We start from the raw sequence: 16,814 nt of genomic DNA on the forward strand, positions 1-16,814 counted from the left end.
GTAACGAGCTTCTGTTACAGATATGACTGTTCTGTGGTTCTCTGGAAGCAAACTCTTTGCAACTCAGTGGAATAGCTTTATGTCTGGAAAGGAGCTTGTAGCCCCTCATTTGAAAATCTGGACAACCAAGGTTCCAAGACATGACTTATGCTAGATTACACAGAAAGAGAAGAGCATTCAGGTTTAGAACTTTGGTCTCCTGATTGTTATTCCAGGTCTCCTCACTACATTCTTTCCCATGGGTAAAATGGGTATGGTGATAATGCTTACTGCCTGCAGCACTCCTTCGAATGGTTTGGATTTTAGGTCAAGCATCACTTTTCTAAAAAATTGGAGTATAATTGCTTCACAATTGTGCTTTACTTTCTGCTGTACAATGAAGTGAATTACCTATACGTATAAATATATTCCCTTCCTTTAAAACCTCCTCCCATCCCACCCCCTGCCCCACCCATCTAGGTCATCACTGAGTACTGAGCTGAGCTTTCTGTGCTAAATAACAGGTTCCCACTTGCTATCTGTTTTACACATGTAGTATGTTAGGGTTAGTCGCTCAGTCATGTCCAAGTCATTGCAACCCCATGGACTTCAGCCTGCCAGGCTCCTCTGTCCATGAAATTCTCCAGGCAAGAATACTGGAGTGGGTAGCCATACCTTTCTTCAGGGGATCTTCCTGACCCAGGGATTGAACCCAGGTCTCCCATTTTGTAGGCAGATTCTTCACTGCCTAAGCCACCAGGGAAGCCTGTATATACATCAATCCTAATCTCCCAGTTTGTCCCACCCTCCCCTTCCCGTGCTGTGTTCCTGTGTCTGTTCTCTACATCTGTCTCTATTCCTGCTCTACTAGTAGGTTCATTTGTACTATTCTAGATGCCACATTTATGCATTAATATACGACATTTGTTTTTCTTAGGGGAGCCGTCTGTCTCCAGTTTCTCCCCAGAGCTGTACTTCCTTTTATTTCTGTGCTGGTTTCACTGAACACCCCACTGTCTAAGGTAAAAGTTCAGAGTCTGTGTTGGTGTTCCCTTCACTCTGAATCTCACGTTCAGAATTGATAGTACTTGGTGATTATAGCCAGCCTTATTAGTGTCTCACCTGTATACTTTTACATTCACTTTTTCTTTTCATGCTCACCCAAAGCTGCCTTTTTGGAAGCACCAGGGATGTTTTGCCTGAGAGATTTCTCTGTTAGTGCTTACACAGCCCATTTACAGGGCAGGGCAGATGTGCCATGTAGTTAAAAATCCCTGGGAGCAGTCCTCAACCAAAGTCTGATGGAAGTTGATGGATATATTTTGGGTAGAACAATTCTGAAGCGTGTTCTATGCTGCTCCCCAGAGGTCTGCAATGTGTCTGAGACCCAACTGCCCACATGTGTAATCTACTCGTTGTCGTTCAGTCACTCAGTCGTGTCATACTCCTTGCCACCCCATGGACTGCAGCATGCCAATCTTCCCTGTCCTTCCCTGTCTCCCGGAGTTTGCTCAAATTCATGTCCATTGAGTGGGTGATGCCATCCAACAATCTCATTAATGTAACTGAAATCACTTCCATCTCTTTTCCATCCCCTACTGATGTTTTCTTGGATAATCTCTCCAACAAACTTGCTGTACTCCAATGCTTATCTCCAGGTCTGCTTCTAGCTGTGGTCAACTACAACAGTGACTAATTAGATATTGGGATAAAGGGAAGAGTTGAGAATGGCTATAATATTTTTCATTATAGATGATTGGAGGTATCATGAATCATAAATATAAGGAAGCTAAAGGGAATGCCAAAGAATGCTCAACCTACCGCACACTTGCACTCATCTCACACGCTAGTAAAGTCATGCTCAAAATTCTCCAAGCCAAGCTTCAGCAATATGTGAACTGTGAACTTCCAGATGTTCAAGCAGGTTTTAGAAAAGGCAGAGGCACCAGAGATCAAATTGCCAACATCCGCTGGATCATGGAGAAAACAAGAGAGTTCCAGAAAAACATCTATTTCTGCTTCATTGACTATGCCAAAGCCTCTGACTGTGTGGATCACAATCAACTGTGGAAAATTCTGAAAGAGATGGGAATCCCAGACCATCTGACCTGCCTCTTGAGAAACCTGTATGCAGGTCAGGAAGCAATAGTTAGAACTGGTCATGGAACAACAGACTGGTTCCAAATAGGAAAAGGAGTACGTCAAGGTTGTATATTGTCACCCTGCTTATTTAACTTATATGCAGAATACATCATGAGGAACGCTGGGCTGGAAGAAGCACAAGCTGGAATCAAGATTCCCGGGAGAAATATCAATAACCTCAGATATGCAGATGACACCACCCTTATGGCAGAAAGTGAAGAGGAACTCAAAAGCCTCTTGATGAAAGTGAAAGAGGAGAGTGAAAAGGTTGGCTTGAAGCTCAACATTCAGAAAACAAAGATTATGGCTTCTGGTCCCATCACTTCATGGGAAATAGATGGGGAAACAGTGGAAACAGTGTCAGACTTTATTTTTGGGGGCTCCAAAATCACTGCAGATGCTGATTGCAGCCATGAAATTAAAAGACGCTTACTCCTTGGAAGGAAAGTTATGACCAACATAGATAGCATATTAAAAAGCAGAGACATTACTTTGCCAACCAAGGTCCGTCTAGTCAAGGCTATGGTTTTTCCCGTGATCAAGTATGGATGTGAGAGTTGGACTGTGAAGAAAGCTGATTGCCGAAGACTTGATGCTTTTGAACTGTGGTGTGGGAGAAGACTCTTGAGAGTCCCTTGGACTGCAAGGAGATCCAACCAGTCCATTCTAAAGGAGATCAATCCTGGGTGTTCATTGGAAGGACTGATTCTAAAGCTGAAACTCCAATACTTTGGCCACCTCATGCGACGAGTTGACTCACTGGAAAAGACTCTGATGCTAGGAGGGATTGGGGGTGGGAGGAGACAGGGTCGACAGAGAATGAGATGGCTGGATGGCATCACTGACTCGATGGACATGAGTTTGAGTGAACTCCGGGAGTTGGTGATGGACAGGGAGGCCTGGTGTGCTGTGATTCACGGGGTCGCAAAGAGTCAGACACGACTGAATGACTGAACTGAACTGAATATGTATTTAATATTTTAGATACTAGATAATTGAAACTGTAGTTCTGGCAGAATCACCCACTTGGACATGTTCAGTAGACAGTTGAAAATATGGAATTGGAGACCAGGAGAGATGTAGAAACAGGAGCTAAGGATCTAAGAGTTATCAGTGTACACTGTTGTTTAGTTGCTAAGTTGGTTCCTTCAGTGTATGTTCAGTTCAGTTCAGTCGCTCAGTCGTGTCCGAAACTTTGTGACCCCATGAATCACAGCACGCCAGGCCTCCCTGTCCATCACCAACTCCCGGAGTTCACTCAAACTCATGTCCATCGAGTGGGTGATGCCATCCAGCCATCTCATTCTCTGTCGTCCCCTTCTCCTCTTGCCCCCAATCCCTCCCAGCATCAGTTTTTTCCAGTGAGTCAACTCGTCACGTGAGGTGGCCAAAGTATTGGAGCTTCAGCTTTAGCATCAGTCCTTCCAATGAACACCCAGGACTGATGTCCTTTAGAATGGACTGGTTGGATCTCCTTGCAGTCCAAGGGACTCTCAAGAGTCTTCTCCAGCACCACAGTTCAAAAGCATCAATTCTTCGGCGATCAGCTTTCTTCACAGTCCAACTCTCACATCCATACATGACCACTGTAGGTGGGTGCTAAATGCATGAAAATGGTTAAGAAGGCCAAAATGCTCATATACAGAGGAAAGAACAGGGAAAATGGACATTGAATGTGAAGTGGCAGTCTCTAAAAACAAACACTACATATCATTCATATCTTCTCTCCCAAAACATCTTAGCTAGGCAAGGAGTAATTTCTTTTTTTTTTCTGGCTGTGCCATAAGGCCTATGGGATCTTAGTTCCCTGCCCAAGGATCAAACCCTGACCCTTGGCAGTTAGAGTGTAGAGTCTTAACCGCTGGACTGTCAGGGAATTCTCAGTAATTTCTAAGTAGTATTTAAATCCACATTGCCTGGGTAGTAAATTCAAGAAATGTAGAATTAAGTTGTATCCATGCTAAATAGTTATTACAAAGCAAAGATCAGACTTTGTACCTCTGTGCTCAATTTTTGTTTTTTTGGCCCCACAACTCTGGCATGTGGCAGCCTGGTTTCCATCAAGGATCAGACCTACGCCCCTGGCATCGGAAGGCGGATTCTTAACCACTAGAGTGTGGGGGAGAGCCTCCCTGATGGCTCAGACGGTAAAGAAACCGCTTGCAATGCGGGAGACCTGGGTTCGATCCCTGGGTTGGGAAGATCCCCTGGAGAAGGGCATGGCAACCCACTCTAGTATTCTTGCCTGGAGAATCCCTATGGACAGAGAAGCCTGGCGGGCTACAGTCTACTAGGTTGCAAAGAGTCAGACACGAGTGAGTGACTAAGCACAAGCACACAGACTGTGGGGGAAGTCTCTGTGCTCCATTTTTAAGACATTGTTTTTCAGTATCTCTTATTAAAACCTAGAATTTCACCCACCACCCCACACATTCTAATTTACTCTAACAGGGAGGTGTGTTGACTAGCTGAGGAGACGGAAGATAATGTGTTTTCTACATATTGCCGGTTAGTTTAGTTACTTAGAGCAGGATACTGGTGATACCAAAGTCTGTGACCCCATCACCAATATGGTTTTTGAGCTGAGGGAGAGATTATAAAGCAGTAAATAAGCCTAAAGGATTTAATCGCAGAGCTCCAGTTATCTGTCGTTGGTAAGACTTTGGATGTGGTATTTGACCTCTTAGGATCTCATCCAAGAAGTGTAAATACTTGGAATCCTTCATATAGTTTAAGGATAAAGTGAGATAATGCCCAGGTGCTGAGATTCCTCAGCCTAGCACAGTCAAGAACTGGTGAAGCTATACTTTCTGTAGCGTGCTTTAAGGAAACAACAGTTTTATTTATTTGTTCTGCCTTTCAAGTACTAGTGAAGTGAAGTGAAGTGAAGTTGCTCAGTCGTGTCCGACTCTTTGCGACCCCGTGGACTGTAGCCTACCAGGCTCCTCCATCCGTGTAGATCAGACCGCAAATCCGCACACTTCCATACCCGTAAAATGTCCCGCATTCCCCGGTGCCACAAAGCACTACGCTCTTCACGACACTGTACGACGCCGGGCCTGACAGGCGCGCACCACGCGGGCCAATCGTGCGGCATCCGACCGATGACGTAGGCCGCGCTCGTGCATGCGCAGGGCGGGGAGACCTTGGGGAGGCGGCAGAGACGCTTAGCGGAGGTGAAAGCCTAGGCAGAAAGCAAAGTGTAGCGGCAAGATGCAGAGCTGGAGTCGTGTGTACTGTTCCCTGGTCAAGGTGAGGGCCCAGTGGGTGGGATCGTGCTGAATCGGGCCCAGAGAGGCTCACTGACGGGATCCGGGACGCGGCGTAAGTGTGGGTGTGAGAGAGACCGGCGGCCAGGCCGGGACCACCTGCGACTCCACCCCTGAACCCGCTCAGCAGGGGCGGCGGCTTGGGGACAGAAGCCTGGGCCGTGGAGAGGCTCCGCCGGTTGTGTGACGGCCAGCAGTCACACACTGTCCCCTCCCAAGCCTGGGCCTGGAGCCTGGGGGTCCCGCATAGGCCCTTCCTCCCTGGCGGAGAAAGTAGGAGTCACCCTGGCCAGTTATGGTTGACTTTTTCCTAGTTCTAATTCCGGCCCTAGTGGCCTTTTGCAGTAGACAGGTAACTTGGGCCACCTCTTGAAAGATTCAGACTGAGCCCTAACTCTTGGCCCCAGGAATTCTTCAAAGGTCCCTTTAGTGTTTGCAGCTTTAAGCGATCGTGCATTTTCCTCCCTCTTAGAGCTTGTATTTTTAATTGTAGCAGGTTATCAAGATAACCTTCCCTTTTCATCAATGTACCGAATACAGCCAAATTGTATGTATTTGGGTTTGTGACTGAACACAGTATTGACGGAGACCTTAAAAATAATACAGAAGTTAGACTCCTTTGTTTCAAGATGAGTAGCCTATGTTTCATGCAGTTAAGGAGCTAGAAGTCCTACGTTTAGTGAGAGAACTGGGACTAAAACTCAGCCCTGATCTCTGCTCTGCTGTTCTTTGGTCCGCTGTCCTGACCTCAGGTGCAAGCCTTGCCTTGAAGTAGACAGCGTTCCTAGATCAATGTGTAGGATTTTGCACTGCCTACTTTGATAGGAGCCATTTGCAGTTGTTCCTTTGTGCCTTACTGTTCTTAGGAAAATAGTAGCCATCCATGTTTAGAGATTGTTGTGGGGATTATGAATCAGTTTGTAACACTAGCAGCTCTTGTATCTGAGTACATTACTTGGTGCATTTTTCTAAGATATCTTGTCTAATTTTCTGTTCCTTTTGTACGGTTCAGGTACATCTCCATAGATTGTACATGGTAGTTTTGATTTTGCTGCTGCTGCTGCTAAGTCACTTCAGTCGTGTCCGACTCTGTGTGACCCCATTGACGGAAGCCCACCAGGCTCCCCCGTCCCTGGGATTCTCCAGGCAAGAACACTGGAGTGGGTTGCCATTTCCTTCTCCAATATGTGAAATTTTAGGAAACAATAATTACATGTAAAAGGATTGTCATGATGTAGATTATTCAAGTACTTAAGCTGGAACTTTAAATGCTTTAGTTAATGACGTTAAAATGATCTCTGGCGCCAAAAGTTAGCCATGCCTTCTGAAAATTTAATAAAACGTAAGCACCATTTAATAACATGTTTTAGTTAGGTAAAAAAATGAAGTGGTATATTGAACATTTGTAATAAAAAGTGTGGCAAGCTAATTGTTTTTACAAAAGAGCAGAAATTGTTGTGTAACCTCCCTGTGACAGTGGAAGATACATTAGCAATCATTGCTCGATACATTTGCCTCATCATTGATTTCATGGATCTTTAGTAGTTCTATGTTTTGAATTCGTATTTTACATAATAGGATCATTTTCTTTCTTTTTTTCAGAAAGGCCATTTCAATCGAATATCTCATGGTCTGCAAGGAGTTTCTGTAGTGCCACTAAGAACTTATGCAGATCAACCAAGTAAGTACTTAGTAAAACAGGTTTTGCTCATATTTACTTTATATTTAAATGTAAAAGCAAGTGAATGTTAAGAGTAACTAATAGTAAAGTAATAAGCTATAAATTCATTTGTTCAAATGTTTGTTCACTTAAATGTTCTGCTGAACACCCAATGTGTTCCAGGTGGTAAACAAGAAACAGCCTTGTTCTTACAGAACTTGTAGTCTGATGGTAAAATACAAACAGTATACAGGAAACAGGGAAATAATTTGGGAAGTGATTGAAAATGAATTCTGGTAATTGGGGGTAAGGAGACTATTTTAGATAGTGTGTCAGGCCTTATCTGTGCAAGGGCCTGAGTAAAGTGAGGGTAGAGAAGGTTATTTTGGGCAGAGGGAACCAGCAATGAGAAGGGTCTGAGGTAGGAATTCAGTTGTGTGGTTTAAGGAATTGCAAGAAGGTTAGTGTGGCTAGGGGGTTTCCATTTTAAAGTCACGTACTACTGCTGCAGGGCGCATGGGTTCAGCCTCTGGGCTAGGAACTAAGAGCCCACATATTACGCCAAAAAAATAAAATGTTAATTCTGTCCTCTGGTAAGACTGAGTTTGTTAGTTGCTTAACACTGTTTAGAATGATGAGACATCTCTTTCTGTGCTGAATGGAAATCTTAATGGGCTTATCAAAAGCACATTTTAAAGATTAGAAGAATGTACCCTGAAAGGAAGCTATGGATTATGAATAATTTCTTCTTTTATACTTTTCTGTATTTTTGAAGTTTCTATAAAGGATATGTACTTTTAAAAAAAAATTTAAAACAGGAAGTTCTTGGATTTATAGTAAGATACTTTGGCTTCCCAGTACCAAGACTATTGACTATTTGAAATCATGTTTTGACATTTTTTGGAATTTCTCATATAAGCATAAGTAAAGTTGCATGTTGTCTTAAAGTTTCATTATAGAAACCATTACCTGGCGGGGACTCTGACCAGTGGTCTTCCTGCAGTCTGTGAAATAAGTTTATCCTGTATCCTTAAACTGTTGTCAGACTACTGTCATTTTGTATATTTTATTCTTAGGAGAGAGGGTAGGAGGAGGATTCTGGTCAGTAATGACCAACAGTGGGTGATTTACCCTTGCTTTGAACAGGTCAAAAAAATCCTTTAAAAAATAATTTGGTGGAGGAGAAAGTTCAACCCGTTATATCCCCTTTCCCTTTCAGTTTCACTGAGATATAGTTGGTATACACTCTTTGTTTCTTTTGTTAAATGGAAATTTTAATTCAGCAGGAGATTTTCATTTACAGAGCATGTAAGTAAAGCTTTTTTATCTTTACTTGCACCTTTGGTGTTACATATTCAACAAAGATTCATTTAGTACCTTCTATCTGCTAGGCAATCCCTGAGCAGGAACTTAGATTGTAATGTTACAGGCATAACTGAGCATTCATGTTGAGTAGATTATAAATCCTTTAGTACTCGTGTAGATACCATGTATAGTCTTTGGTTGGATGCAGTAACAAGCATTTTATATACGTATTTATATTTGTCTGAGTTATTTATTTAATGGCTGACCTTTCTTCAAGAGTGTACACTTCTTTAGGGCAAGGACTGAATGTGACTGCTTATCACCGAAAATTGACAGTTGGTACTCAGTTCTTAAGGAGTCCCTGGTGGCTCAGTTGGTAAAGAGTCTGCCTGCAGTGTGGGAGAACAAGGTTCGATCCCTGTGTTGGGAAGATCCCCTGGAGAAGGAAATGGCAACCCACTCCAGTATTCTTGCCTGGAGAATCCCACGGACAGAGGAACCTAGCAGGCTCCAGTCCACGGTGTGGCAGAGAGTCGGACATGACTGAGCGGCTTCACTTTCACTCAGTTCTTACTTACTGAATAAAGCCTGGGGTTGTGTCTGTTTTAGTTATGCTCCTTCACAAGCATCCAGTGTGGTGCCTGGTACACAGTAAGTTTCCAGAAACAACAGTGGTATTAACTGATGCACTGAGCGCCTACTCTGTCTCAAGCACAGTCTTTAATCCTTGTGGCTGTCCCACCAGTTATTTACTGCTGATTTCTCCATTTATGAAATTGAGGAGCTGAGTTTAGAGAGCTGAGCTAGGAAATCTGTCATTTCCCAGCTGTGTAGCTGGGAAAATTCTGACTCTAAGAACTTAAACACTCCTCATCACTGATCTATTTGACCTGTTTCCTTAGATGAGTATTGGTTGACCAGCTTGAGAAGTTCGAGCTTAGTATGACACAGTCCCCGTTACAGCATCTGGGTGATTTCTGAATCTGGGCCAAGTTCATCAGGTTGTGTTTTGTCGATATGACCCATTTCGTGCCGGATACTTACAGCACTTAGTCATATTTGGTACATTCTTCTGTTCATTTCCTCATTATTTCAACAGATACGAAGTTGCTACTATGTCCTGTACTAGTTGCTGGGATACACTGGTGGATAAGACAGACAAGATGCAGCTTTATAGTTTGCAGGAGGAAGATAAACATTCATCAAATTATTATAGTTGTGATGAAGACTCCATTGATGGAGCATATAGCTATACATGATAGCTATATATGGATTGAGACTGGTCACAGTTATTTTCCTGAGGAAATTAACGTTGATATCTGAAAAGTGTTGTGGGAGCATGTGTGGAAGGAGGTGTTCCACGTAGAAGAAATGGCATGTGGGAATGTTTTGATGTGAGAAGGAGTATAGCGCATTTGAGGAGGTTGAAAGGGCCAGTATGGCTGAATATGTTGGTAGTTGAGAGTTGATGTTTCCAGGTTACAAAAGACACTGTTTTAAGGGCAGTTGGAGGTCACTGAAGTGTTCTAAGCAGGGGCATGATATAATCATATTTGTTTTTAAAGCTCATTCTGGTTGCACATTCAGAGTTTTTATACTTTTTCTTTCTCTCTCATTAGAATGTAAGAACCAGGGCTCTGTCATTTATTGGTAGTCCAATAGCTTAGAGTAGTGTCGGAGAAGGCAATGGCACCCCACTCCAGTACTCTTGCCTGGAAAATCCGATGGATGGAACAGCCTGGTGGATTACAGTCCATGGGGTCACTAAGAGTCGGACACGACTGAGCGACTTCACTTTCACTTTTCACTTTCATGCGTTGGAGAAGGAAATGGCAGCCCACTCCAGTGTTCTTGCCTGGAGAATCCCAAGGATGGGGGAGCCTGGTGGGCTGCCGTCTATGGGGTCGCACAGAGTTGGACATGACTGAAGTGACCTAGCAGCAGTGTCTGTAATGTGCAATGTATGCTCTCGGCATTTATTTTCTAGGTAGGTGGAGCAGAATGTATGTGGGTAGACCCACACAAGTCTGGGTGTAAGCTACCAGTAATTCATTATTGCTGAAGCTTAAAGCACATGATACTGGTGGATGAGCAGAATGTGATGGGAGATGAGGCTGGAGAAAGTTACTGAAGAGATTTGGATGTGTACTTAGGAACTTGAACTTCATCTAACAAGAAATAGGGAGACTAATGAGAAGCAAAAGAATAAGGTCTGAGTTGGGTTTTGTCAGGATGTAATACCGAGGTAGTTGTGTAGGGTATTGTGGAGGGTGGGGATGCGACTGGAGGTGCAAGACCAAAGGTGGGAGATGGATCTAAGAAGAGAAGAAACATTTTTGAGTGCCCAGTAGGTACCTGGCATCCTCCCAGGGTCCTGACATATCTTAGCTCTGGCCTTTCAACCCCGGGATGTAGGTATTCCTGTCACTATTATGCCTATATTGCATCAAAGCCCAAGAATTTAAGAGATGGTGGAGCTTATATTTGAACTCAGATTTGTTTTACTTCACCAGTCTTTCTTTTACTGTGTTTCTCTTTCCTTGTGAACTACGAGGTTGTAGGGTTATGATCAAAAAGTAAAGTATTAAAATTCAAGAGTTTCTTTGAATCTGAGCAGTTTTGGGTGATGAATGTATAGAATGTGACTGTGGAAATAGGCTGAAGATTAAGGCTATTGATAATTTTAAAACATGGGACTTCCCCAGAGGTCCAATGGGTAAGACTCCATCTTTCAATGCAGGTGACACAGGTTCAGTCCCTGGACCAGAAGCTGAGGTGCCACATGCTGTGGGGTGAGACCAAAAATTAAAAAATAAATACATTAAAAAAAGTCTCTCTCCCCCCAATACACACCAAACACGATAAACCTTATCATGTAGCTATTATACTCATTTAGTGAATTTGGCAATTAATGGTTACTGCCTTATAATATTTGTTCTTGTTCCTTAAAAAACAATTATTAATTGTTTTCTACAATTGATTTCTCTGTGTTTTGATATGTACCTGTTTTCCCTAACTATACTGTGAGATTTCTGAGGATAGTGATGATTTCCTCATAGGGTAGGCATTCATGAAATTTGATCTCATTCTGATAATGAAGAATTTTTTGTCATTTCGGTTGGAATTCCTGATTGCCCTGGAGATGATGGGACCATCTGAGTGGTTTGGAAGGCATAATGGTACGGGAGCATAGTCTTCAGAATCTAAACAACTTGGCATAAATGCTGGCTGGATTACTTACTAGTTGTGTAACCTCATGCAGGTTATTTAATTACAGTCAGCCTTATTTTCTCCCTGTTAAATGGCAGTAATAGTTATGTAACAGATGTCCTTAGTCTTAAGACAACCAGAAGCACTTAGCTCACTGTAGTAAATGATCCAATTGGTAAATAATATTGCAGACTGACTTTTTAATACACATGTTGTATCAGTTATTTGTTGATGATTATAATTGGTTTGTAGCCCGACACCTTTATTTTAGTGGTAGCCTCGATTCCATGGTATCCTTAGTTTCTTCCTAATGGTGTAATAAACAATATTTTGTAACTTTTAGAGCACTTTTCCCTGCTTTTTCTTTCCATTCATTTCATGGTATTGACTAAGTTGGTCACCTCTTATTGTACCCAGTATTTTTTTTTTTTTTAAGTATCAACCTGATAGCTTCCTCTTGGTATTTCACTGCCACCTGAAATGCAGATCACTATCCAGCTGTCTTTTGCTGTTTTGGCTTAGTCATCTTTGTTTTAGGTTATCAATTTGTATTTCCTTTTCTGTTTTTCACTTTTAAAGACTGATGCTAGTTTTAAATTTTTCTGTCAAATGCTCTCTAAATTAATGTGTTTTGTTTAACTACTTTTCCATATCCTAATTTTTAAAACTATGTATAGGAACCAAATTGAGAAATACTTTTTGACAAGGAGATGGTGAGTCAGAATCATGTATTGTAACCCTTCACTTGCAAGCAGCCTTTGCTAAAGGTGAATGCTAGCTGGCTTGTTTTTCCAGTATTTTATTTGGAAAACTGCAGATATTTAGAAAAGTTGGAAAAATTTTACAGTGAATACCCATGGATTCTTCACATTTTTCTGTACTTACATTATCACATGTCTGTTCATTCATTTACATATCCATTCATTCATCTTACTTTTCTGATGTGTTTCAAAGTAGGTTGCAGACATTGGTATACTTTCTCTAAATAATGGCTTATTTTTAAACCTTTGCCCTGAATCATACCCATATGATGACGTGCTACAGTCCATGGGGTCTCAGAGAGTGGGACACAACTGAGCGACTGAACTGAATGCCCTCCTGTACTTCAGCTGACAGATCTTTAAATGAAGACTTTTCTTCTTTCCCTTCATATTCGTGCTTCCTAGTATGTTAGTGGGATTCTCATGGAATGGAACATCTAGTATCTTCAGTGCAAGCTGAACTGTTTCTTGGTATTTTCTGTAGCTTTGAAAAAGACCTAAGATCACATAGTAAATTGGGAAATAAAACACAGGTTTTTGACTTTTTTTGTATTTAAATTTATTCAATAAACCTGTATATTGTAATTAAAAATATGTTAAAAATTTAGGCAAGAAACAAGTTTTTTAGCTTGTATTTAGATTACTGTGAAATTAAAAATTAGACCCAAACTAAGGGATGTTGGTTAGGTCCTCATTTGGTTCAAGATTTGAAAATAGAAATGTATTTTACAGAAATTTCTAGTTGAAAATCAAAATATATTTTATCATATACTTAATTCTGAACATGAATGAGTGAACTAATGGATCAGGAGAATTGATACAATACTTTTTATTGTGTGTTGGTCTAGCTATATTTTTTTCATGTATGAGTAACCCAAATTATTACCAATGATCAGTTCAGTTCAGTCGCTCAGTTGTGTCCAACTCTTTGCAACCCCATGAATCACAGCACGCCAGGCTTCCCTGTCCATCACCAACTCCCGGAGTTCACTCAAACTCATGTCCATCGAGTCGGTGATGCTATCCAGCCATCTCATTCTCTGTCGTCCCCATCTCCTCCTGCCCCCAATCCTTCCTAGCATCAGACTCTTTTCCAATGAGTCAACTCGTCGCATGAGGTGGCCAAAGTATTGGAGTTTCAGCTTTAGCATCAGTCCTTCCAATGAACACCCAGGACTGATGTCTTTTAGAATGGACTGCTTGGATCTCCTTGCAGTCCAAGGGACTCTCAAGAGTCTTCTCCAACACCACAGTTCAAAAGCATCAATTCTTCGGCGATCAGCTTTCTTCACAGTCCAACTCTCACATCCATACATGACCACTGGAAAAACCATAGCCTTGACTAGACGGACCTTTGTTGGGAAAGTAATGTCTCTGCTTTTTAATATACTATCTAGGTTGGTCAAAACTTTCCTTCCAAGGAGTAAGTGTCTTTTAATTTCATGGCTTCAGTCAGCATCCACAGTGATTTTGAGCCCCCCAAAATCAGTATTTTATTCAGTAGGGTGATTCTTAGATTTTGTGGGTAACTGGGTTGGATAACCTATTACTTGTCCTCCAACATAGCTTCTGTGATTCTGTTGAGGCCAGCAAATGTCTTTTAAAGGGTACTCTACTCCCATCCCCTAGGGGGTATGTGTTTTGTGGGAAAGGGGATGATAAGAAACTAAAATTGTTGTCTTTGTAGATCAGAATATAGCTACTATATAGCAAATACAATATACATTTGGGTACTGTGCTAAGCTATTTGCATATGTTATTTGTTCTGTATTACAGCCTTGTGAGGTAGATATTTTTTTGTGTACTCCTTATTTTGCAGATGAGAAAACTGAAGATGAACCAGATTAAATTAGATAGCTTGTAATTATGCAGCTTGATTATTGCTCTTGGAGGTAGTTGAAATTAGGGAACAGGCCACCTCATGCGACGAGTTGACTCACTGGAAAAGACTCTGATGCTGGGAAAGGTTGGGGGTGGGAGGAGAAGGGGACGACAGAGAATGAGATGGCTGGATGGCATCACCGACTCTGTGGACATGAGTTTGAGTGAACTCCGGGAGTTGGTGATGGACAGGGAGGCCTGGCGTGCTGTGATTCATGGGGTCGCGGAGAGTCGGACACGACTGAGCAACTGAACTGAACTGAATATTAAATAATAGACCACTGGAAGGAGAGACAAAAAGCCTAATTTTGTCTCTGTCACATGGCTGCTAGATGACCTTGGGCAAGATTAATTGACAGTCTGAAACTAGTGGGTTTTTTCTTTTGTAACCTAGAGTTTTTTACCCGTGATATATATGTGTGTATATATATATATATATATATATATGTGTGTGTGTGTGTATATATATATATGTGTATATATATATGTGTGTATATATATGTATGTGTGTATATATATATATGCGCCATCCTTACCTTTCTTCTAGGAAGTTCTGAGAAAAACATATGTGAAAGTGTGTTAAAACTACTAAGTTAGAGTCACTGAGATTGTAAGGACGGTGGATTGGGGAGAGGGGAGACTGTCGGTAACTCTTAATGGTTATTGTTGCTTTATTTGATGTTGTATTGAGAAGACTGGGAATAGTTGGAACTTATTTTTACATTTTGTACAGTTCTTCTGTGTATTCTTGCCACCTCTTCTTAATATCTTCTGCTTCTGTTAGGTCCATACCATTTCTGTCCTTTATCGAGCCCATTTTGCATGAAATGTTCCCTTGGAATCTCTAATTTTCTTGAAGAGATCTCTTGTTTTTCCTATTCTGTTGTTTTCCTCTATTTCTTTGCATTGATCACTGAGGAAGATTTTCTTATCTCCCCTTGCTATTCTTTGGAACTCTGCATTCAGATGCTTATATCTTTCCTTTTCTCCTTTGCTTTTTGCTTCTCTTCTTTTCACAGCTATTTGTAAGGCCTCCTCAGAAAGCCATTTTGCTTTTTTGCATTTCTTTTCCATGGGGATGGTCTTGGTCCCTGTCTCCTGTACAGTGTCACGAACCTCCGTCCAGAGTTCATCAGGCACTCTATCTATCAGATCTAGTCCCTTAAATCTATTTCTCACTTCCATTGTATAATCATAAGGGATTTGATTGAGGTCATATCTGAATGGTCTAGTGGTTTTCCCTACTTTCTTCAATTTAAGTCTGAATTTGGCAATAAGGAGTTCATGATCTGAGCCACAGTCAGCTCCTGGTCTTGTTTTTGCTAACTGTATACAGCTTCTCCATCTTTGGCTGCAAAGAATATAATCAATCTGATTTCGGTGTTGACCATCTGGTGATGTCCATGTGTAGAGTCTTCTCTTGTGTTGTTGGAAGAGAGTGTTTGCCATGACCAGTGCGTTCTCTTGACAAAACTCTATTAGCCTTTGCCCTGCTTCATTCTGTGCTCCAAGGCCAAATTTGCCTGTTACTCCAGGTGTTTCTTGACTTCCTACTTTGGCATTCCAGTCCCCTATAATGAAAAGGACATCTTTTTTGGGTGTTAGTCCTAAAAGGTCTTGTAGGTCTTCATAGAACTGTTCAACTTCGGCTTTTTCAGCATTACTGGTTGGGGCATAGGTCTGGATTACTGTAATATTGAATGGTTTGCCTTGGAAATGAACAGAAATCATTCTGTCATTTCTAAGATTGCATCCAAGTACTGCATTTCGGACTCTTTTGTTGACCATGATGGCTACTCCATTTCTTCTAAGGGATTCCTGCCCACAGTAGTAAATATAATGGTCATCTGAGTTAAATTCACCCATTCATGGACCTAACAGAAGCAGAAGATATTAAGAAGAGGTGGCAAGAATACACAGAAGAACTGTACAAAAAAGATCTTCACGACCAAGATAGTCACGATAACGTGATCACTGACCTAGAGCCAGACATTTTGGAATATGAAGTCAAGTGGGCCTTAGAAAGCATCACTATGAACAAAGCTAGTGGAGGTGATGGAATTCCAGTTGAGCTATTTCAAATCTTGAAAGATGATGCTGTGAAAGTGCTGTACTCAATATGCCAGCAGATTTGGAAAACTCAGCAGTGGCCACAGGACTGGAAAAGATCAGTCTTCATTCCAATCCCAAAGAAAGGCAATGCCAAAGAATGCTCAAACTACCGCACAGTTGCACTCATTTCACACGCTAGTAAAGTCATGCTCAAAATTCTCCAAGCCAGGCTTCAGCAAGATGTGAACCGTGAACTCCCAGATGTTCAAGCAGGTTTTAGAAAAGGCACAGGCACCAGAGATCAAATTGCCAACATCCGCTGGATCATGGAGAAAGCAAGAGAGTTCCAGAAAACCATCTATTTCTGCTTCATTGACTATGCCAAAGCCTTTGACTGTGTGGATCACAATAAACTGTGGAACATTCTGAAAGAGATGGGAATACCAGACCACCTGACCTGCCTCTTGAGAAACCTGTATGCAGGTCAGAAAGCAACAGTCATAACTGTACATGGAACAATAGACTGGTTCCAAATAGGAAAAGGAGTACGTCAAG

The 16,814-nt window shown here is 41.7% G+C and overlaps 1 protein-coding gene across 1 annotated transcript in view; it reads left to right on the forward strand.

Annotated features, from left to right (window-relative positions):
• The first annotated feature begins 5,236 nt into the window (after positions 1-5,236).
• The window catches only part of DLD (dihydrolipoamide dehydrogenase), a 29,442-nt gene continuing 17,864 nt past the window's right edge, over positions 5,237-16,814 (forward strand). The window contains exons 1-2 of the mRNA XM_055420784.2: positions 5,237-5,373; positions 6,993-7,071. Of these exons, the coding sequence (XP_055276759.2) occupies positions 5,335-5,373; positions 6,993-7,071 (118 nt within the window). The 5' untranslated portion in view covers positions 5,237-5,334. The remainder of the gene's footprint in view (positions 5,374-6,992; positions 7,072-16,814) is intronic.

This window comes from Moschus berezovskii, chromosome 3 (assembly GCF_049115385.1).
Source record: "Moschus berezovskii isolate FMDL1 chromosome 3, NW_MosBer_1.0, whole genome shotgun sequence".
NCBI lineage: Eukaryota > Metazoa > Chordata > Mammalia > Artiodactyla > Moschidae > Moschus > Moschus berezovskii.